This window comes from Silene latifolia, chromosome Y, assembly GCF_048544455.1.
Source record: "Silene latifolia isolate original U9 population chromosome Y, ASM4854445v1, whole genome shotgun sequence".
NCBI lineage: Eukaryota > Viridiplantae > Streptophyta > Magnoliopsida > Caryophyllales > Caryophyllaceae > Silene > Silene latifolia.
This window is the reverse complement of record NC_133538.1, coordinates 455379671-455404135: the sequence shown is the minus strand read 5'-3', so window position 1 is coordinate 455404135 and position 24465 is coordinate 455379671. Positions and strand designations below refer to the sequence as shown.

At 38.0% G+C, this 24465-nt stretch overlaps 1 protein-coding gene, 2 long non-coding RNA genes and 1 other non-coding gene across 4 annotated transcripts; 3 read left to right on the top strand and 1 right to left on the bottom strand.

Annotated features, from left to right (window-relative positions):
• The first annotated feature begins 1474 nt into the window (after nt 1–1474).
• Nucleotides 1475–4801, top strand: LOC141627061 (uncharacterized). The gene is made up of 4 exons (XR_012536622.1): nt 1475–1641; nt 1741–1808; nt 2715–2801; nt 4242–4801. It is a non-coding gene; the product is annotated as an uncharacterized LOC141627061 (long non-coding RNA).
• Nucleotides 4802–7065: 2264 nt separating this feature from the next.
• LOC141627060 (uncharacterized) lies at nt 7066–9943 on the top strand. The gene is made up of 4 exons (XR_012536621.1): nt 7066–7142; nt 7242–7309; nt 8216–8302; nt 9741–9943. It is a non-coding gene; the product is annotated as an uncharacterized LOC141627060 (long non-coding RNA).
• Nucleotides 9944–14166: 4223 nt separating this feature from the next.
• LOC141632827 (uncharacterized) lies at nt 14167–15093 on the top strand. The gene has a single exon (XM_074445337.1). The coding sequence runs from the start codon at nt 14167–14169 to the stop codon at nt 15091–15093; it is 927 nt and encodes a 308-aa protein (XP_074301438.1).
• Nucleotides 15094–22479: 7386 nt separating this feature from the next.
• Nucleotides 22480–22586, bottom strand: LOC141637014 (small nucleolar RNA R71). The gene has a single exon (XR_012541578.1). It is a non-coding gene; the product is annotated as a small nucleolar RNA R71 (small nucleolar RNA).
• Nucleotides 22587–24465: the final 1879 nt, after the last annotated feature.

Here is a 24465-nt window from a genome sequence, read left to right as displayed (position 1 = left end):
AGTGAAAGGTAATTCACTCAAATTTTCTTTTGCAAAAGCCAAAATAGAAATGAAGGTTTCACTTTTAAAATTCGAAAGGGAGTCAAATTTCTGAAAATATAATATTAAACTTTGACAAAAGGTCATAAATAGATCAAAGTTAATAGAAATTGGATAAAATTTAAAGAAATCACGGGTTTAGCAGTTAAAATCATGATAAATAAGTCTTTATTTCAAAGAACAAATAGGAAACTAAATCAAATTTTCATTTTCAACCCTTTTAAAATAGGTAAATTTTGTAAGAGTAGTATAGATTCTTAACAACGAATCAAAAATGGTAGCTTGAAAAGTTTAGGAATTGGACAGAAGAAAAGTAACTTAGACATCATAGATACAAGTATGCTAAAAGGATTCAACTTACCTAATTAAAAGAGTTGTGATAAACTTACTAGGGGTGAGAATTGAAGTCAAACCAATGAGAATGTCAAGGGTAGAGTTTTATAGATCACTAGCATCAAACTCAAGGGAGGAGCAAGATGAAGCGAGGAAAGAGAGGTATGAACGGCAACGCTTTTGGTCAAAGAAGAAAGAGAATTAGACAACAAGGAAACGCCAGGTACTCAAACCTCAAACAACAACATCATCCTAAACGGTTCCGAAAACTTTCTAACAACAAAACTTATAATCGCAACACTCCCAAGGATTTCCTCAAACACTCATGTTACTTCATCCTAATATATTCCCTGAAACAAAGTACTCCACTATAAGTGTGATCTCATCACTCCAAATCCTCAAACATTCACAAACAACTTCCACAAGATCAAGGTCAAGGTTTCCAACAAAGCTATACTCATATCCAACTAGTGTCGACCATGAGTTTCTCAAAATGGTAAAACTCCCAATCAAAATCCAAATTCAAAAGTTCTTTTGCATATTCTATCCTTCCAAGGAGATCTTGCTATACTCTCGAAACCTAAAGCATAGATGGTGACATTCTCCAAGTTACGAGGCAACCACCCCAAAACATCTAACTCATCTTAGCTCAACTGTAACACCCCGTATTTTATTAAGTTGGATAAAATTCTTTTAATTGCTATTTTGAATTTAATTACATCATTTAACGATTTAAATATATATGCTTAGCTAATTAATTAATTTCATCATAATTCGATACGTTAATTTTAATAATCATTAATAAGTTTATTTAAAATTAGTCCGAGTTTATTTATTTAATAATTTCCGTTTCTTTACGAGTCCTTATGAAAGTTGTTTTAAGTAAACCCGAGATGGATTTTGGGAACAAAACCGTCCAATTAGCTATTTTGAGCTTATTTCACTAAATTAGCAATTTTTATTAATATCCGTTAGTTTTGTAAAAATCGCTAATAATTTCGATTCAAGCTGATATCGTATTATTTCCGTTAACTAGCTGGTGTCTCATTATTATTATTATATTTATTATTACTAATATTATGTTTTTGTTGTGACCCGTCACTTTCCCACTTTCATTTCTTCCTTTTCTTTTTCGTTTCTACCAGAAACAACAAACCCAGAAAACTCCATTTTCCGCCGCCCTCCAACCTCAGATCCCGGCCCATTTCTCGACCAAATTCCGTAATTTTTGTACCATTCTCTTCCCCTTTCCTTCCTCCTCCTTTTAAGGTAAGAAAGTCTTCTTTTTGTAGTGGTTTCGTCTTTCGCCGTCTTATAAAAGTGTCGTCTTTTAGCTTCTTTATTCCGTTTTCTTGCCCTTTTATGAAGGATTCGAAGACCCGGGGTGAGGCTCGTGCCTTGTGGACCGTTTATTCGAAGAATAAGGGGCGTTTAAGGTAACACGATTCTACCGATCCTAATACTCTTATCATTATTCGGGGTTGTATGTTTTATTTGCTATTTGATTTGTACGGGTTTATATGCCGAGATTTCTTATTTATGTTGTCTTACGTATAATACTAATAGTATATGTTTCTTTTATTAATTTATTACTGGTGAGATGGGATAAGAGTATATAATTCAAATTGTTAGCATGGCTAAGAAAATCTTTTGGGAATGATCCAATACTTGAGGCAGTAGGTAATGAATAATGCTTGGTGCGTAAGATTGTGAAAATTGGACAACGATCAGGGTATTTATTTACAAAGTTCTAGTGTACGCAAGGCTTGGGAGACTTAGATTCATCAACCACGAGAAGTGAAGAGCGATTGGAATATTGGGGATTACATGTTCTATTTTCATCCGGTTTGTGAGTTGTAACATATTATTTTATTTGAGTTATGGGAATCTTTGGTGTTGTATATTATTTGTCTTTCTCTTTGTTCAAGATTCGTGGTGAGTAGCTTGGAGTTATACTCTAAATGTTGAGCAATTCCTTTAATGGAATATTTGACAATATCGATATTGAAATTGAGATGGAAATCTGGTTACTATGGAGTATTATATTATAGGACGGAGTAATGAGAGAGATGGGGTAGAGAGTTGAGATTGAATTAATTTTTGGGACGAGAGTGACTTTTATAAGGTTGGCCTAGCAGCGGCCTGGCCGTGGCCTGCTGTAGCCTGGCCGTGGCCTAGGCAGTGGCCTAGGCAGTGGCCTGGCTAAGTCGCGAGTTTGGGCCGTATCTATAAATTGTTTTGACGCTAGTTTGGTTTATTTAAAATATAATTAAATTAATTTCCGTCTCATATTTTATATAACGATAATTCGTTAATATCGTCCTTTCACATAATTATTTTAGGTGACTCATATGTGGTTGAAGATGAAGAGTAATTTTGGGTTTTAGAAGCTTTCTCAAGTTTATTGCTTGTCTCTTTGCTAGCGTAAGGTAACTATTCCGAGTTACTCGACGAATAAATGTCACATTCTTTGCTTTTTGTATGATTTTGTGAATGTTATATTTAGTATAAGTAGCATATGGGTAATTTTATGAAATGAGTAATGTTAGTAGTAAATATAGTGTTGATGGTAAAATTTATTCTTATGATGGTAGTTGTAATGTTTTGTTGATTGTGCCGAAAACTGAGACTTAGTCCCTTTGACTGATGCGATGTCAGTTAATTGAGTGATTGGTCAGCCGCAATTTGACCGTGCACTGTCCGCAGTGGGGTTGCGGGTAAAAATTTCGGTTGAATGATTTAGATAATCGGCCTTTTTCTTGTTTTAGGCCATTTATCAAGCTTTAGTTCACATGTATAGCTTATTGAATTTATATAGCTTCTTATTTTGTAGTAATGGCCCTAGATTCCCCTAAAGCCTTTAATATTGTTAAAATTGCTAGAATTGGAAGTTAGTATTGAATTCTTATTGAGGACACTGTTGGATTTGTATGCTGAGTAGACTATTATATAGCCTTTTACATGATAGAATGTTAGAATTCATGTTGGTAAGTGGGACTTTTTGCCCTCTTATGGTTAAGTGGGTGTCTTAGTTGACTTGTGTGGTGAGTCGTGTGTGGTGTGGGCTAAAGTATTCAAGCTGGGACTAGCTGGGACTAGGTCCTAGGTGAGTATTTCGGCCTTCATCATAGATAGGTCTTTATAGTCGCTGACGAGTATATGTTCACTGCTTGATAGCCTTTGTGTTCCTGACTAGTGGATGTTTATCCAAGTTGGGGCATGACCTCAGGTACTTATTTTGATAGTATGGGGTCAGCTTAAGTACTAGCCAACCCTTCGGTGGTGTCCTTAGGGTACTCACTTCACTTTGTTTTAAAAAAAAGTTGTGAGTCTTGGGTGCGGTGGTGTGTATCCGCATGTCTAGGTCTGCTTGTGATTTTAGGCTAGGGTTGTGTTGTCTCTTGGCCATGTTTTCTTAATAGTAACCGCTGAGCCAAGATACCGGTTCGATTACCTTCCCTACCTCGTGGTATAGACTCGAGTTACAAAGTGACTATTGACCGTACTAAGAACTTATGCCTGTCTTTGATATATTGCCCTTTCTTGTTTGATGATTCTATGAATCATAGAAGGTGAGATGCAAGCCGGCTATGGTTGATAGAGTTTGGATTCCTGGATGTTATGTGATTCACATGATAGTGTAGTATGAGTCGGTCTAGTATTCACATGCTAGGACTATGTGTTGTTATATTATTGTTCACATGATAAGCACGATTGTCTAGCATCTATATGCTAAGGCATTGTGTGATTCGTATTCATATTCTTATGTTTACATGTTATATTAATTATGACATTTTGTGGGTCGGGAGAACTCGGAGTTACTCCCCACCGACCGTGGCTTTCGTATTTGTATAAAATGCGAATGACAGGTAGGTGATGCATATATGGGGTACATGGACGAGCTAGCGAGCAAAGTAACCTTGGGACCTAGACTGGTTTTATTTCATTGTGACCCTTAAACCTTTTTTTTATGTCACATACATTTTAGGGACATATGTCTCCCTTTCCTATTTTTGGTTTGTATCATTCTATTTTCTTATTTAGCTATGACATGTAAAGTAGTTCATTAGCATTGCAGGTTTTGGCACCCGCTTCTGGGAATGTTGGAAATGTTGTGATTGGTTTAGAAAATTTTTTGAAATTACAGGTTTTTGGCTAGTTGAACCAATTACAAACATATCCTACCAGTTTTTCTGTAGAATTACGTGTTTACTTTTCCGCAATAAATGAGGGTGTCATAGTTGGTATCAGAGCATATTTGCTCCCGACGCACGTTTGTGCACCCCACTATAAATAACTTGACCTTAAAATAATAAACTTGAGAGATGGGTAAGATGGGTAGACTTAGGACCTTATGTTGTAGTCTCTTTGTGTTTGCTCTTTGTTAGGTACTAACCTGTTTGTTGATTGTCATTTAATAATTGTTGCGTTCTTGGGTCAATGACCGTGGGCTTATCTATAGCTAATGGAGTTATTACCCTTATTATAAAAAAAATTTGAACTAAAGGTTTTGAAAATATTTTAATGTTTTTCACTGGTTTTAACGTCAATTAGTGTTAAAGCTTGTTATTGGAGACGTCTGATAATTAGTTTTATCATTTGTTGGTGTAAAAATGTATTTTTATGTCTTTGAATTGGAATATTGATGTTCTTGAGTGATCGCCAAGAGTATCTCCGTTCCATTGAAAGGACACTTATATTTTAAAAAGATCAAGATTTAGTGCCTTTTGCTGAGGATTGAAGATTTGTTCAACCTTTGAAGAATGCTTCTACTTCCTTGAAGATATTTCTCGTTCTTTTTGTATCTTGCCTTACTCTTTACCTCTTGGTGTCTATCCTTCTTCTAAACTCTCTATTCTTCTTTCTAGGAAGTTACACTTGTATCCTCCCAACTTGTCCTTTCACCCTTGCTAATCCTCCCTCAACGCCTTTTAGATAGTTCTTTTTCTTTTGTGCGGTGTTAACCTTGGTTGGATAATTTGGCTTGTGAAGTTGTTTCTGGTTGACCTATAACCCCGGTTTTGAGAAGTTGTGATATTGGAAGGACTTAGGTAGTGTGGTGAGACGTACTTGGGGATTCAAGTACTTGGCGTTCCCTTCTTGTCTAATTCCCTTCTTCTTCGACCATAAGTGTTACCGTTCATACCTCATTTCCTCGCTTCATCTTGCTCCTCCTTTAAGTTTGACACTCGTATCTTGTGAAACTCTATCTTTGACATCCTTGTAATTTTGACTTCAATTTTTACCCTATGAAAGTCATTATAGCTCTCTTGTGGCTTAAGTTTGAGCTCTCTTAACATACTTTGTTTTTATGCTATCTAAGTTACTTTCCTTTTTGTACAACTTCTAAACTTTCAAGCTACCAATTTCGATTCATTCTTAAAAGTTTATGTCACTTCTGCAAATCTAACCTATTTTTGAAGACTTGAAAAAGAAAATTTGATTTAGTTCCCTATTCCTTCCTTGAATATAAACTCATTTATCGTAATTTTAATTATTAAACCCGAGATTTCGTTAAGTTTTATCCAATTTCTGTTAACTTTGATCTATTTATGACTTCTTTGTCAAAGTTTAATATTATATTTCAGGAATTTAACTCCCCTTTTAGTTTAAAGGTGAAACCTTCATTTCTATTTTGTCTTTCGTAAAAGAAAATTTGAGTGGATTGCCTTTTTCTTTGATTTTGACGTTGATCGGATGATAGAACTAGTTATTGGAAACGTTTGATAACTTGTTCTACGCTTGTCGGCGAATAGTTTTTGGTTTTAAATTTGTCTCTGACTTGGAAAGTTAGTGTTCTTGTGTGCACGACAAGAGCAATTCCGTTCCATGAATGAGACTTATATTTTTGAAAACTCTTCATTAATGTTTTGAAGGTATTTTGATTTTTGATTTATACAAATGGTTTGCCTTTTGACCTTATCTTTGATTTGGAATGTGATGTTCTTGAATACGTAACGAGAACACTTTCGTTCCTTTGATGAGAATCTGGTTCTGTCGGAAAATTTTATTTGAAACTTTTGAAAGAATTTTGATTCTTACGATAAATAACCTTTAAAATGTTTTGGTTACCGATTCCAATTTCAGTTTTATTTTCATAACCTTCCATTTATACTTTCAAGTTTCGAGGACGAAACTTTTTAAAAGATGGGGTGATTGTAACACCCCGTATTTTATTAAGTTGGATAAAATTCTTTTAATTGCTATTTTGAATTTAATTACATCATTTAACGATTTAAATATATATGCTTAGCTAATTAATTAATTTCATCATAATTCGATACGTTAATTTTAATAATCATTAATAAGTTTATTTAAAATTAGTCCGAGTTTATTTATTTAATAATTTCCGTTTCTTTACAAGTCCTTATGAAAGTTGTTTTAAGTAAACCCGAGATGGATTTTGGGAACAAAACCGTCCAATTAGCTATTTTGAGCTTATTTCACTAAATTAGCAATTTTTATTAATATCCGTTAGTTTTGTAAAAATCGCTAATAATTTCGATTCAAGCTGATATCGTATTATTTCCGTTAACTAGCTGGTGTCTCATTATTATTATTATATTTATTATTACTAATATTATGTTTTTGTTGTGACCCGTCACTTTCCCACTTTCATTTCTTCCTTTTCTTTTTCGTTTCTACCAGAAACAACAAACCCAAAAAACTCCATTTTCCGCGCCTCCAACCTCGGATCCCGGCCCATTTCTCGACCAAATTCCGTAATTTTTGTACCATTCTCTTCCCCTTTCCTTCCTCCTCCTTTTAAGGTAAGAAAGTCTTCTTTTTGTAGTGGTTTCGTCTTTCGCCGTCTTATAAAAGTGTCGTCTTTTAGCTTCTTTATTCCGTTTTCTTGCCCTTTTATGAAGGATTCGAAGACCCGGGGTGAGGCTCGTGCCTTGTGGACCGTTTATTCGAAGAATAAGGGGCGTTTAAGGTAACACGATTCTACCGATCCTAATACTCTTATCATTATTCGGGGTTGTATGTTTTATTTGCTATTTGATTTGTACGGGTTTATATGCCGAGATTTCTTATTTATGTTGTCTTACGTATAATACTAATAGTATATGTTTCTTTTATTAATTTATTACTGGTGAGATGGGATAAGAGTATATAATTCAAATTGTTAGCATGGCTAAGAAAATCTTTTGGGAATGATCCAATACTTGAGGCAGTAGGTAATGAATAATGCTTGGTGCGTAAGATTGTGAAAATTGGACAACGATCAGGGTATTTATTTACAAAGTTCTAGTGTACGCAAGGCTTGGGAGACTTAGATTCATCAACCACGAGAAGTGAAGAGCGATTGGAATATTGGGACTGTTACATGTTCTATTTTCATCCGGTTTGTGAGTTGTAACATATTATTTTATTTGAGTTATGGGAATCTTTGGTGTTGTATATTATTTGTCTTTCTCTTTGTTCAAGATTCGTGGTGAGTAGCTTGGAGTTATACTCTAAATGTTGAGCAATTCCTTTAATGGAATATTTGACAATATCGATATTGAAATTGAGATGGAAATCTGGTTACTATGGAGTATTATATTATAGGACGGAGTAATGAGAGAGATGGGGTAGAGAGTTGAGATTGAATTAATTTTTGGGACGAGAGTGACTTTTATAAGGTTGGCCTAGCAGCGGCCTGGCCGTACTCGTAGCTGGCCGTGGCCTAGGCAATGGCCTCAGGCGATGTGGCCCGGCTAAGTCGCGAGTTTGGGCCGTATCTATAAATTGTTTTGACGCTAGTTTGGTTTATTTAAAATATAATTAAATTAATTTCCGTCTCATATTTTATATAACGATAATTCGTTAATATCGTCCTTTCACATAATTATTTTAGGTGACTCATATGTGGTTGAAGATGAAGAGTAATTTTGGGTTTTAGAAGCTTTCTCAAGTTTATTGCTTGTCTCTTTGCTAGCGTAAGGTAACTATTCCGAGTTACTCGACGAATAAATGTCACATTCTTTGCTTTTTGTATGATTTTGTGAATGTTATATTTAGTATAAGTAGCATATGGGTAATTTTATGAAATGAGTAATGTTAGTAGTAAATATAGTGTTGATGGTAAAATTTATTCTTATGATGGTAGTTGTAATGTTTTGTTGATTGTGCCGAAAACTGAGACTTAGTCCCTTTGACTGATGCGATGTCAGTTAATTGAGTGATTGGTCACCATTGCAATTTGACCGCACTGTCGCGGTGGGGTTGCGGGTAAAAATTTCGGTTGAATGATTTAGATAATCGGCCTTTTTCTTGTTTTAGGCCATTTATCAAGCTTTAGTTCACATGTATAGCTTATTGAATTTAAATAGCTTCTTATTTTGTAGTAATGGCCCTAGATTCCCCTAAAGCCTTTAATATTGTTAAAATTGCTAGAATTGGAAGTTAGTATTGAATTCTTATTGAGGACACTTTGTTGGATTTGTATCTTTGAGTAGACTATTATATAGCCTTTTACATGATAGAATGTTAGAATTCATGTTGGTAAGTGGGACTTTTTGCCCTCTTATGGTTAAGTGGGTGTCTTAGTTGACTTGTGTGGTGAGTCGTGTGTGGTGTGGGCTAAAGTATTCAAGCTGGGACTAGCTGGGACTAGGTCCTAGGTGAGTATTTCGGCCTTCATCATAGATAGGTCTTTATAGTCGCTGACGAGTATATGTTCACTGCTTGATAGCCTTTGTGTTCCTGACTAGTGGATGTTTATCCAAGTTGGGGCATGACCTCAGGTACTTATTTTGATAGTATGGGGTCAGCTTAAGTACTAGCCAACCCTTCGGTGGTGTCCTTAGGGTACTCACTTCACTTTGTTTTAAAAAAGTTGTGAGTCTTGGGTGCGGTGGTGTGTATCCGCATGTCTAGGTCTCTTGAGATTTTAGGCTAGGGTTGTGTTGTCTCTTGGCCATGTTTTCTTAATAGTAACCGCTGAGCCAAGATACCGGTTCGATTACCTTCCCTACCTCGTGGTATAGACTCGAGTTACAAAGTGACTATTGACCGTACTAAGAACTTATGCCTGTCTTTGATATATTGCCCTTTCTTGTTTGATGATTCTATGAATCATAGAAGGTGAGATGCAAGCCGGCTATGGTTGATAGAGTTTGGATTCCTGGATGTTATGTGATTCACATGATAGTGTAGTATGAGTCGGTCTAGTATTCACATGCTAGGACTATGTGTTGTTATATTGTTGTTCACATGATAAGCACGATTGTCTAGCATCTATATGCTAAGGCATTGTGTGATTCGTATTCATATTCTTATGTTTACATGTTATATTAATTATGACATTTCGTGGCTGGGAGAACTCGGAGTTACTCCCCACTGACTGTGGCTTTCGTATTTGTATAAAATGCGAATGACAGGTAGGTGATGCATATATGGGGTACATGGACGAGCTAGCGAGCAAAGTAACCTTGGGACCTAGACTGGTTTTATTTCATTGTGACCCTTAAACCTTTTTTTTATGTCACATACATTTTAGGGACATATGTCTCCCTTTTCTATTTTTGGTTTGTATCATTCTATTTTCTTATTTAGCTATGACATGTAAAGTAGTTCATTAGCATTGCAGGTTTTGGCACCCGCTTCTGGGAATGTTGGAAATGTTGTGATTGGTTTAGAAATTTTTTTGAAATTACAGGTTTTTGGCTAGTTGAACCAATTACAAACATATCCTACCAGTTTTTCTGTAGAATTACGTGTTTACTTTTCCGCAATAAATGAGGGTGTCATATCAACATCTATCGATCCCAACTTATAATCACATCTCAAGAACTTTGGCTACTAATCCTCATTACCGCAAAATGGATACTCAAATGAGGCTCCAAAACTAGCAACAACTCTCACCTAACATGGTTCCTATGTAACCATCACAACACTCACAAAAATATACCGACTATGCTAACCTCGAGTTCAACTCAAACTTCCAAGTATAAACAGCAAGGCCAAGTTCCATAACCTTAGTATCATAGGCAACTCACACTTAACACACAGAATCCACCAATCATATATACTCACTTTATCAAGGATCAAGGTATAAGAATCACTAAGTATATCTCATCACACCACCTAAGTCTTTCCAACATTACAACCTCTCAAAACCAGGGTTAAGGGTCATACACAACAATCTCCTCAAAAGTCAATTTCCAACCAAGGTCAACATTCCTCAAAAGAAAGAGTACTATAAAAAAAAGCGTTAAGTAAGGATAAGCAAGTAACAAAGGACAAAAAATGGGAACAATGAAATAAGAACACCTGAGAGAGATGAAAAAGGGATGAGAGAGATTTTAGAGAGAGGAAAAGCTCTAAAAATCTAATTAGGGATCTTAATTACTGCAATGGCAAAAAATAAGAACCCTAAATCAAACAATCCTAAATCAATTAGTAATAATAATAGATCATCAAGTACTAATAATAATAATCTTAATACTAATACAAAAACACAAAAAAACGTAGTAGGTTCTTCTGTTGCGAGTACGAGTAAGGGCAAATCTAAATCACCACATGTTGCTCGAAAGATCAATCTCAGTCTCACGCCGTTGGACTTGGATGTGATTCCAGAGGACAGTGAAGAGGAGGAGGAGGAAGCGCCTGGGAATGTTGCTGTACCGCAGAAGCCGCGTCTTCAATTGACATCGGCGGATGTTGAAGGTGAGATTACTTATTGGTCTTCGGCTGTATACTGCTACATTTTAGGGGCAAATCCTCCGCCTAGTGTGATTTCTGGTTATGTTAAGAGAATTTGGAAATCGTATGGTATTGATCGAATTTCGTTCTTACCTAATGGGATTTTTTTGGTTCGTTTTAAAACGAAGGAGAAACAAATGGAAGTAGTTAACAATGGACACCTAATTTTTGATAACAACCCTGTCATCGTTAAGGAGTGGAGCCCAGATTCTGAATTAATTAAACATGATGTGAAATTAATCCCAATCTGGATGAAATTGTATGGTTTGGACATCAAATTTTGGGGTACTGAGTGTCTCAGGAAGATTTGTGGCTTAGTTGGTAAGATGTTGCGTTGTGATGAAGCTACCAGTCACAGAACCTTCTTGGGGTATGCCAGAATTATGGTGGAGGTCCAAATTGGACAACAGTTTCCTACTCACCTTGAGTTCCTTGATGAATTAGGGAAGACTCAGAGGGTCTCTGTTGTTTATGATTGGTTGCCTCTGTCATGTGTTAAATGCAAAGGAATGGGTCATCTTGCTGCAAATTGTAGGAAGGTTGAGGGAGGCCAAAAGAAGGTGTGGAAACCTAAGGCTAAACTAGCTACTACAGAAGTGGTGAAACCTATTCAAAAGGCTGTCCAGAAGCCTGTTTCTCCTGCTGTTACCACCCCTGCGGTTCAGCATACAACTTCAGGCACTCCGGTGCAGCATGCAACTCCAGGGGCTCAGACTCCTGTCCCTGTCACTCTTGTGGTTGTTTCTGAAGCTGGAGAATTTTCTGACATGAGTGTAAGGCCTGTTGAGGGGGGGCCTTCCTTCCCACGAAGGTTTATTAGCAAGATGCTTAAGAATGATAATGGGGAGGCTAGGCTGTTCACTCCCATGGGGCTTACTTTTATGGATGCTTTGACTTTATCTCTTCAAAAAGCACGAACTGAGGGTAAGAAATTGTTAACTCCTGGCCCATCTTCTGATCATGGGTAGTTTGGGTTTTTGGAATGTAAGGGGTCTGAATAATCCAACAAAGTAACAAGAAATAAGGTGGTTCTTACACCAGAATAAGTTTGGATTATTTGGTTTACTAGAGACTAAAATAAAAGGTAGTAATTGGATTAAAGTAAGGAATAATATTTGTGAGGATTGGTCAATCTGCACAAATAATAGTACTCATAAAGGGGGAAGAGTGTGGCTGTTATGGGATCCTACTCTTTATCAGGTGGATATTTTGAATGTCATTGCTCAATGTATCCACTCTAAAGTGGTTGATAAATCTAGGAAGGTTGTTTTCTGGTACACTCTGGTTTATGGGTTCAATAAAAGTCAGGAGAGGGAACCTCTTTGGCAAGCTCTGAAAGGTTTTTCTTTGTTGATCTCTGGGCCTTGGCTGGTGTGTGGTGATTTTAACAGTGTCACTGAAAAACTAAGGATAGAATTGGAGGTTCTGAAGTGGTGTGGCCTGAGATGGCTCCTATGCGAAGCATGATGTCTGATTTCCAGTTATATGACATGAAGGCCTCTGGTTCCTATTATACTTGGAATAACAAGCATGAGAATGAGTCTAAGGTTTACAGCAGGATTGATAGAGTTTTGATGAATGATCAGTGGTTTAGCACCTTCCCTGAGGCTGTTGCTACTTTCCTACCAGAGGTTTTATATGATCATTGCCCCTGCCTGATCAGGACTGATGCAATTTATGTTAAGAGGAAGGCTTCATTCAAATACTACAATATGTGGGCTTTGTCTGATGACTTTGCTTCTACTGTGGAGAATAGTTGGCACACTGAAGTTGTGGGTACACCTATGTTTAGAGTTGTACAGAAATTGAAGAAGTTGAAACCAGTTTTACAGCAATTGAATAGAGAACAGTTTAGTGATATTGAGAATCTTACTCATGTCACTGAGCTGGCTCTCAAACACTATCAGCAGCAGCTTAGCCTTGATCCATTGAATGATTTGATGTGTCATGCTGAAAGTGAGTGTGCTAATGAGTTGAAGGTTTTGATTAAGGCACGGAATAGTTACCTAGCTCAGAAGTCCAAAGAGAATTGGGTAAAGGAAGGTGATGCTAATACTTCCTTTTTCCATTCTAGTATAAAGAAAAGAAGAATGAGAAATAGGGTTTTTAATGTCAAGGACATGGATGGGAAGTTATGCTCCACTCCTGAGGATATTAAATCTGCCTTTGAGAATTATTATCTGAAGTTATTGGGCACTTCTACTACTGTGCAACCTGTTTCAAAGAAAGTGGTTAAGACTGGTAAGCTTCTGAATGCAACACATCAGGATATCCTTCTTAAACCAGTGACTGATGAAGAGGTTAAGGATGCAATATTCTCTATTCCTGGTGGAAAAGCTCCAGGCCCTGATGGTTTTAACAGTCAGTTCTTTAAGGACTCTTGGAGCATTGTGGGGAAGGAGGTGTGCACTGCTATTAGGAATGTTTTTAGGACTGGGAAGGTTCTAAAGTAGCTTAATACTACTATGCTCACCCTTGTGCCTAAAACTGAGATCCCTGATAGTGTGCTACAGTTTAGGCCTATTGCCTGCTGTAATACAGTATACAAATGTCTCACTAAAGTGATGTGTAATAGACTTAGCTCTATTCTACCTGATATCATCAGTCCTTCTCAGGGGGCATTTATTCAAAATAGAGATATTGTGGGTAATATTCTTATCTGCCAGGATCTCATTAAGCTGTATAAGAGGAAGGTTTGCTCACCAAGGATTATGATGAAAGTTGATTTGAAGAAAGCTTATGACTCCATTAAATGGAGCTTTCTCAAAGATATGTTGTGTGCCTTGAACTTCCCCCCTCTTAGCATTGAGCTTATAATGAGTTGTGTGTCCACACCCTCCTTCTCATTAGCTCTCAATGTTGACGTCTTTGGGTTTTTTAAGGGTCAAAGAGGCTTAAGACAGGGGGATCCCCTCTCCCCCCTGCTTTTTACATTCTGCCTAGAGTACCTCAGTAGGCTATTAGGGTCCTTGATAGGTATAAAGGGTTCAAGTATCATCCCCTTTGCTCAAAATTGAAGTTGACTCATTTGTGCTTTGCTGATGATCTGCTCATGTTTAGCAGAGGTGATTTGAGACCTTCTCTATTTCCTATGGGCTTAAGATGAACAATGGTAAGTCAAATTTCTATACTAATGGGATTAGTGAAGCTATTGTGAGTAGCATTGAAACTGCACCTGGTATGAAAAGAGGAGGGATTCCCTTTAGGTACTTAGGGGTTAAAATTGCCCCAGAAAGGCTGGGGATTCTTGACTGTCAGAGCCTGGTGGATAAGGTTACAGCTCGGATCCCTAGCTTGGGTGCAAAACACCTCTCTTATGCTGGAAGAATTACATTGATCAAATCTGTCCTTAGTAACTTGCACAATTATTGGGCACGGATCTTCATTCTTCCTAAAGTAGTGCTCAATCAAATTGATGCTATTTGTGGAGCTTTTCTTTGGCATGGTCAGGCAACAAAAGAGACTCCTGCACTTGTGTCTTGGAAGCAGATTTGTAAACCCAGGAGGAAAGGTGGGTTGGGTCTAAAGAACCTGCACTTTTGGAATGTTGCCATGATGGGCAAATATGTGTGGTGGATTGAGAAGAAGACTGACCATCTGTGGGTTAAATGGGTGCATTCCATTTATATTAAACATTCAGCTTGGATTGATTATGAACCTACAATCTCTACAAGTTGGTCTTGGTGCAGGATTTGTGCTGTTAAAAATCAGCTCAAGCCCTGGATGTTTGAGGATCAATGGAGACAGTCTAACTGTGATTACACTGTCAAGGTGGGTTATAAATGGCTTGTTGATGATGCAGCTGATGTCATTTGGCATCCCTGGACTAGGAACAGGTTGATTCTACCTAAACATACCTTCTTTATTTGGCTGGTGGCTCACCAGAGACTACTCACTCAGGACAGGTTAATGAGGATGCAGATTGCTGCAAGAAATAGGTGCCTGTTATGTGATGCAGATGAAGAGAACATTGAGCATTTATTCTTCCAGTGCTCATACAGTAAGAGGTGTGTGTGGTTGTTGGAGTAATGGCTGCAAGTTTGTATTCCTATGCACGGGATTATTGACTGGTGGATAAAGCTAAGGGAACGTTCCCTTTTGAAGAAACAAGTGGTGGCTGCTGCAGTTGCACATCTTATGTATCTCATTTGGTATGTAAGGAATAGATGCAGGTTAGAGTATGGTCTTCCTTTTCCTGTTGCTTTGATAAAACAGGTGAAGGAGAGTTTGTTAATGAATTTGAGAGGTAGAAATCTTGTTATAGGTGCAAATGTAACTAGAGAGTGGATAAAGAGTGTGTGTCCAAATTGTATCTAACTTGAGGGATGATAACCTCTAGTTAGCTCTTGTATGATGGGATTTTATTAATATTTACACTTACTTTCCCCAAAAAAAACAAAAAAAAAAAGGAACAAAGGACAAGTTGGAGGTATAAGAGTAGATTTCAAAGTAAAAGAGAAGAGAGTTTAGAAGAAGGATAAGCACCAAGAGATAAAGAATAAGGCAAGGTACACAAAGAGTGAGAAATATCTTCATGGAAGGAGAAGCATTCTTCAAAGGTTGAACAAATCTTTAATTCTCAGCAAAAGGCACAAAATCTTGATCACCACACTGGTAAGTTCACGGTCATTAATCCAAGGGCACAACAATTATTAAATAATCAACAAACATGTTAGAACCTAACAAAGAGCAAACACACTACAGACTACCACCTTAGCTCCTTAAGTCTACCAATCTCTCATTCATTATTCAAGGTCAAGTTCAAATTTAAATTTGGGGTACACGTGTGTGCATCGGGAGCAACATAGGCTCTGATACCAATTGTTACACCCTGCGATAAAGCGGAAAATATAACTAATAAATTAAAGCGGAAATTTATGATATTTTAAAAACTTTTTATTACTAGTTAAAGATTAACACGCGGGTGCCAAAAATAAAATGAAACAAAAACAACAATAGACAAACTTAGGTTATTACAACCCAAGTCTAGAAAGCGGGGAAAAGATATCCCATGAATAAACAAATAAAGGGTTTCTAAACTAGCAAACTAAGGCCCAAGGGTTTAGTTCTCGCTAGCCCACACGTCTTCCCCACGTAAGCATCTTCACAACCTATCATTCATGTAAACATGAACGCCACAGTCAGTGGGGAGTAACTCAAGGTTCTACCAGCCACAAAATGTCGAAACACAGATAAACAAGAACATATTAGAACATCGTGAATATAACTATTTGATGCAAGCACTCAGACATGAGATTAACATTCAAAACATGCGTAGTCAATCATAGATAAGGCATATGATACATCCAACTTTGAAAACCAAACAACATACAAACATGAAATGGGACAACTAACATCACATAAAAAGCAAAGCATCCGGCTCAGAGGCTACCTTTAAAGCATGTCCAAGACACAAGTCCATAAGTACCTTAGCTTAGCGGTTACCTTTAAAACATGTCCAAGGCACGGCCTCTAAAGTACCTGGCTCAGCGGTTACCTTTAAAACATGTCCAAATACTACAAATAAGTGCCCGACTCAGAGGTTACCTTTAAAACATGTCCGAGGCACAAGACATAAAGTATCTGGCTCAGCGGTTACCTTTAAAACATGTCCAAATACTACAAACAAGTGTCCGACTCAGAGGTTACCTTTAAAACATGTTCGAGACGCAACAAACAAGTATTTGGCTCAACGGTTACCTTTAAAACATGGCCAAATACAACAAACAAGCGCCCGACTCAGAGGTTACCTTTAAAACATGTCCGAGGCACAACAAACAAGTATCTGGCTCAGCGGTTACCTTTAAAACATGGCCAAATACAACAAACAAGTGCCCGACTCAGAGGTTACCTTTAAACCATGTCCGAGGTACAACAAACAAGTATCTGGCTCAGGGGTTACCTTTAAAACATGGCCAAATACAACAAACAAGTGCAACAAACAAGCACAACAAACAAACACATAGAACGGGATTATTAATATTACATTCATACTTATGGCTTGCATCTCACCATAAGTACGGATGGGAACATCAATCCCGACTACCTTATCGCAACTAGAGGGCCTATGGCTCACCCCTAGTATCCGATAGGACCGAGACTCAGGGACGGGATTATTAATGTCACATTCATACTTATGGCCTGCATCACCATAAGTACGGATGGGAACATCAATCTCGACGATCATATCGTAATTAGAGGGCCTATGGCTCACCCCTAGTATCCGATAGGATCGAGACTCCCACAACCGAACAATACTAGACATTATCTAGAACACGACTCACTACAAGTACATATTTATAATAAATATCTCATACTTGTATTATATTAATAAATATTCTACTTCATAATTTAACATGCCGGTTAAATAAAATATAACAAGTGATAATGAATAATTTACTTTATATGAAATTACGGAATAATATGTGACCAAGCCCACATGACTCATTCATGAGCCCAATAATCAAACCATGCGAGGCCCAATACTAGAAATCACTAGAACCCAACATGTGAACCATCACAAACCCAATGAATATAACAAACTTAGCCCAACAAGCAAGCTTGACAAGTCCAACTAAATTAATAAGCCAATTTCAATTAAATTAGCAATGCAAGACCAAATAAATAAATATGAGAAGTCCAATTAGATTAACAAGTCAAGCCCAAATGAATAAATGTGTAAAAGAGCGATATTAACAAATTACGTTATATAAAATACGAGACAGTTATTTAATCATATTTTAAATAAACCAAACTAGCGCCAAAACAATTTATAAACATGAATAGCCCAAATGACCAAATATAGCTAGCCCATTTACTAAAATCAAATGAGCCCAACAAACTAAATCAAATGAGCCCAACAAAATAATTATGTGAAAGAACAATATTAATGAATTACGTTATAGAATTCGAGGCGGGAATTTAAACGATTCATACATACTAAATTGGCGCCGAAAGCACTCATAATATGAGTGTGGCCCAATAACTTTAAGCCAGCCCAACAAAAGAGTATGGTGAGCCCAAAAAAAATACATATTCACAAATTTTTTTAAAGGAACTCAAACAAGAAGGCAAGGGAAAGGTATGACTCCCACACCATGACGACAACCCAACACCTCCATTTTGACTGCTCAAGCTAACTCGAATGGCCACATAAACCGCGCTACAAAAGGTACCAAAACCGACCACACCACCACCCATTTCACGGCTGCCAAACAGTCCGGAAAACCGCCACAAAACCGTGACCAAACGTGGGTCAACCAACATGTGAAACAAAAGACAGACATATAAACTTGCTTGAGACGGATACATTTATACATATATTCATACGCCTAAAATGACCCAAACTAACTTACAAACGCTGACCAACGACACCCACCCGCAACCTGCGATCTCGACTGTCCAAAACAGTCCTAAATACTCATTAAAAGCCCACCCAAAACAGAGTATCACACGCCCTAAGCTACTACATGTTCACGCCTAAAGCAGACCGAAGATGAGCCATCTCTACTCGAACTACCCGGTAAACCAGTCCACACAGTCTCTACTCCAACGGCCTAGAAACAGACCGAAGAACATCGTTCTACCCGTCCAAAAACTGAGCCCCGAACCAGTCCAATTCCAACGCAAAAATCGTCTTGCACATCTCCAAAAACGCAATTCAAAACAGTCTACTTCAACTCATTTTAAGACGACTTTTCAGGCGAGGTTAAGATGGAAATGAAACACAACTAATTCATTAATAACAACAACTACACATCAACAACAATTAAAGAATAAAACTTTACGATAAAGGAGTGTAAAAACCGAGTTAAAGGGGGTGAAATATCGACTCATTGTCGAGTAACCTATCACCGTTACCTCGAAAACGCTTTAAATCCTCAAGCAAACCTTCTACCAAACACGGGTCTTTGTGTAATACTCCGTATTTATGAGTCTTTGGGTACTCTATCGAGTAGGCCTTACTCTGTCGAGTAAGGGTAAGTTGCGTTTTAGAATAGTTTCTGACCTGTTGGGTACTCGATCGAGTAGCTGGGGTACTCGATCGAGTACCTTGGGTACTCGATCGAGTGTCCGGTTTTACGGGGAGTTTTCTCGGGTTTTGTTAATTATGCGATTAAGGTATTTAAACATATTCGTCATTGTTTTAATTCACTTTTACAAAACCTAAAACCCTGTTTAAGAGAGAAAGCAGCCACTTCATCTTCCTAATCGCATTCTTAGCAATTCCCGGAGTTCAGACGGTCGGTTCTTGTCGTTTTTCGTGTCGTTGGAATCCTTGCGTCGAGGGTAAGCTTTTAATATAGTTTTTATAATGTTTTGTTAAGATTGGTTAAACCCTAATTTAGGAATTGGGGGTTTTGGTGTGTAGTTTGTGATGTGTAGTCTTTATGTGTTATGTATGATAGGAGGAGAATTCGTAGAGGAGCCGTTTTGATACAAATTTGTAGATACCGTCTGCGTGTTGTGCTTTAGGGTAGGATTTCTACTCGAGTATTAGTCCCATAATGGGATATTGGTGATGTCTTTGTAGTTAGTTGTTTGATATGATGATTGTGATTGTAATTGTGATTGTGATTGGTTGTCTATGGTTCTCGAGATGCGTTCTCGGCTGAGTGGGGTCACTTGCGGGAGTGACTTCACGCCCTAGTTTCGCCCTTCGTGGAACCCGCCACGGAAGGGGATGTGCACATTAATGGGACAGGGTTATCGCTCGTACGATGAGCGGGGCTTAGGTGGGAACGGCTGCGGTCCCCCCGGCGGTGGTCCGGTGGACGGTCGATATTGAGACGATGGGAGTTAGTGGTGTGTGTTTTGTGTGTGTGTGATTCAAATTTTCTGTTTATCTTATTGTTGATATATGTATTGAATTGTGTGATTAGTACTGACCCCGTTTAAATGTTTTAAAAACTGTGGTGATCCATTCGGGGGTGGTGAGCAGTTATTGAGCAGGTGATGTGACCATAATTGGCGCATATTTAGCCCCCGAATTACCATTGTTTCTATGCTTTTTAGTGCCTATTTGGGTCATTTCTTATCTATAGTTCTTTGTTTTGCATATTCTTTGAGATTTTGATCCCTTGGTAGGAAAGGAGTAAGAATCTTGCATTTTCATGGCAAAACAAGGCTAAATTGATCATATTCAATGACCAAGCATCAAGGAGAGACAAGACTAGAAGGCCTTTGTACATAGCATAGTAGAAGAACATTGTTGAGAAAAGGATCCTTGAGTCCCCAAGGAAATCCCCAAGGAATTCGTGAAGAAAAGGGAAGAAAAAGAAGAAGGAAAGTTCTTTGAACTACAATCCGAACGGATTGTAGAGAATCCGTCCGTCCTCGCCAATCCGAGCGTCCCGCAAAGGAATCCGCTCGGATTCCCCCTCGCCAATCCGAGCGTCTTGCCCAAGAATCCGCTCGGATTCCTCAGCCCAGATCCGGCCGTCCCGACTCCCATCCGCACGGATCGCAGCACAGCACGTTTTCATTCCTCAAGCATCGATAAGAGAAGCCCTTCTCTCGGATAATCCCGGAGGCTCCTTGCTCAACTTAAAAAGTGTAATTACTAGTTTAGCCCTTAGTTAACCCTAATGCATCCTCCCTAATTTTCACTATAAATACCCCATTAGTCTAATTAGAGGAGCATGTTCTTCTTATCAATAATTAGTGTAGTTAATATCAATCAAATCTCTCTTCAATATTGTAATCAAATATTAATCAAGTTTTAATCCAAGTTTTAGTTCTTTAATCTCTCTCTTGTTCTTACTTTATTTTGGATAATTGAAGATTATTTGGGTTATTATTGGGGGATTGACAACCTCTCAATCTAGGATTCAAGTACTTCTATTATTCTTGCTTTATTATTGGAATCATTAGTAGGTATAATCTCTTAATCCCTTTTTAATTATTGCTAATTACTTTTATTTATTCATCATGTTTCATTATGTTAGTATGATTGACAACCTTTCTAGCATGATCAATATGATAATGAGTGAGTAGTCTCTTAGCTAGGGTTTAATGGGTGATTAGGGGAAACCAACATGGGGAATGATTCATGCTTAAATTAATATGCTTTCATATCTTATTTGCTTGCTTGTTTTGATCTTAATACATGCACATGTTATATTTGATGAAATGCTAAGCCTATGAATCCTTGCATTTACTATCATCTTCTATCCTTTCAACTTGACTTGTAAGACATAACCCAACTCGAGTCTTGTTAGACCATGCATGTGTTAAGTAGGGAAGATTAAGTCGACTTGTAGGTGTTGTACAATCCAAGAGATTCGGCTCCGGGACCCAAACTTTCCTAGGATTGTAAGATATAACCCAACTCAATCCATCACAATAATAATTGCTTGCTTATAATTTGAGAACATGTTTGTATGATCATATCCCATGATTCCCCTATGAACCCATGACACCCTAGTGCTTTTAATCAATTGTTTACACCCTTATTTTATTTATCTTGTTAGTTTATTTTCATTGCTATTTTAGTTTAGTAACCTTCTACATCAACCCAATTTGTGACACCCCTAGACACCACTAGTTACAATAGAATCTTCATTTCAATACCCGTCCCTTGGGATCCGACCTTTACTTGCCTCTTTACTAATTGTAGAGTTGTTTGTGAAGTATAAATTGTGTTTTGTATCGACCATTGACCAACGACCACATATGCTTAATTGTGAACACCAAATGGCTCCGATCAAAAATGGCGCCGTGGCCGGGGACGGTGTTTAATTGATTTAAGATTTCTTTTATTGTTTTTAGTTGTGTCTTTCTTCACCTTGGGGAAGTAAAACTCCTCAAGGTTTGTTCTAATTGTTTTTGAGTTGTTTGATATTTTGCATGTCTAGAAGGTTACAAAGAGATTTGTTACCTTTTGACCGTGAAATCGAGAGAACCTTGACGAATAATAGGAGACTTGTTAGGAGGAATTTGGGAGGTGTTGGTGAAGTTGTTCAACCCACTAGTGAGTTTGTCAATCCTTTCGCAATAGAAGGAGAAGAAAACCCATTAAACAATACCACACAAAATCCACCTACAATGCCTAAATTCTCGTCACACTCTATACCCACCGAGGAGGATCTACCAAATGGTACTCCTACCCCACAACATCTTACCGGAAACTTTATTGCCAAGTCCGCCTTCATTCAACTAGTTGAGAGGAGCCAATTCGGGGGAATGCCTAGTGAGGACCCTCATTCTCATATGGAAACATTTCGTGATTATTGTGAAGCTATCTCTCAAACGGGCGTGACTCAAGACCAAATAAGATGGGTCTTATTTCCTTTTTCGTTAATCGGCACCGCAAAGCAATGGTTGAAGGGCCTTGATAAGGCCACCCTTGGAATAGATTCTTGGAAGAAGCTAGCTCTAGCTTTCTACAAAAATTCTACCCAGGAAAAGACCAATATGCTAAGAGCTCAAATTACGGGTTTTAAGCAAAGGGATGAAGAATCTTTGTATGAAGCTTGGGAGCGGTTCAAAGGTATTTGTCGCTCATGTCCTCACCATGGACTTAGCGAATGGTTTTTAGTGCAACAATTTTGGAATGGTTTATATGAAGATTCTAGGAACATTCTCAATATGGGATCAAATGGAATGTTCACCGAAGTTGATGACAATCAAACATGGAACAAGATTGAGGAAATGGCGGTCCATAATTCACAATATAGTAGGCCTCGCAAGGCTACTAGAGGAGGAAAGTATGAAGTGGACACCGTTACTCAATTGGGTGCTCAACTTAGTGCTCACATTGACACAATCAACTTGAAGTTTGAACAAGCTATGGCTAGACTTGAGGAAAACTCAAAATCATCAAAACATCATGTCAATGCCATGACGGCATCCTCATCAATCCCAAGCGGGATATGTGATAATTGTGGAACCTTGGGTCATGACTCAAGTGAGTGTAGGGGAACAACCGAACAAGTTAATGCTTTCCAAGCTTACAAAAGTGGTACCCCTTATTCAAATTTTTACAATGAAAACACCAAGTTCCATCCAAATCTCCCATACAAAAGCCAAAATGCTCAAAACCCTCAAACAACATACACTCCACCACCCATGAGAAATCAAAATCAAAGACCCTTTTTCAATCAAAACCAAGGTTACCAAAATCAAAATCCATACAATCACCACAATGACCAAGGTTTTGATGTCCAAAAAGCGGTCCTCCAAATGCAAAAGAATCAACAAGAATTTTTCACCCAAATGCAAAAAGATAGCCAAGCAAAAGACACCACCATCAACAACATTCTAGCTCACACCAAGATGTTGGAAACACAATTAACTCAACTAGCATCTTCTAGCTCACAAAGACAAAAGGGGCAATTACCACCACAAAGTAATCCCCCTAGACATGAAACGGTTAGTGCCATTCACTTGAGAAGTGGTACAAGGTATGAAGCACCGAAGGAGCAAGTTGAGGATGAAGTTGTGAGAGCTAGTGAGAATGAAGTTGTGGTGCAAGGTCCCAAAGAAGGGGAATCATCAAAAGAAGAAAGCTCAAAGAAAAATGAAGACAAAGCCAAAGAAAAGGAGCCCATTGTGATTAGACTTCCTTTTCCAAGTCGTCAAGCCAAGCCTAAATTTGATGATCAACTTGGGAAGTTCATGGAGATTGTGAAGAACTTAGAAGTCTCAATTCCTTTCACGGAATTAATCAATCACGTTCCGGCCTATGCAAAGTACATGAAAGATATCCTCACAAAGAAGAAGTCAATCCGGAAACTTGAGACTATCGCCTTCACTAAGGTGAGTAGTGCCATACTTCAAGGGAGTTCACCTCCAAAACTAAAGGATCCGGGAAGCTTCTCAATACCGTGTACCATTGGCGACACAACGATCAACAAAGCCTTATGTGATCTAGGGGCTAGTGTGAGTGTCATGCCGTACTCGGTAAGTAAAAGGTTGGGAATGGGAGAGCTTAAATGTACCAATATCACTCTTCAAATGGCCGATAGATCGACGAAGACACCGCTAGGGATATGGGAAGATGTCCCCGTGCGAATTGGGAAGTTTTTCATCCCGGTAGACTTTGTCATAGTTGATATGGAGGAAGATTCCAACATTCCAATCATCTTAGGAAGACCTTTCCTACACACCGCGGGTGCGGTGATTGATGTGAAACATGGAGAACTCACTCTAGAAGTGGGAGATGAAAGCATAACTTTTAATCTTGACAAGACCATGAGAGCTCCTCGTTTGCATGAGCCATGTTTCATGATTGATCATTATAGCCGAAAAGATGAAAAGAAGAAATCGGAACTCCAATGGAGGAAGAAAGTTGAAGATGCTCCATTCAAAGAGCAAGTGAATTTTGACAAGGAGAGCTTGCAAAGCTCATCAAAATCAACCAAGGAAGAAGAAGATGGCCTCATTGGCCAAGAAAAGAAA

Bases quoted from the DNA above. Each gene is read 5' to 3' on its own strand.
- LOC141632827 (XM_074445337.1), top strand. From the start codon at position 14,167: ATGAACAATGGTAAGTCAAATTTCTATACTAATGGGATTAGTGAAGCT.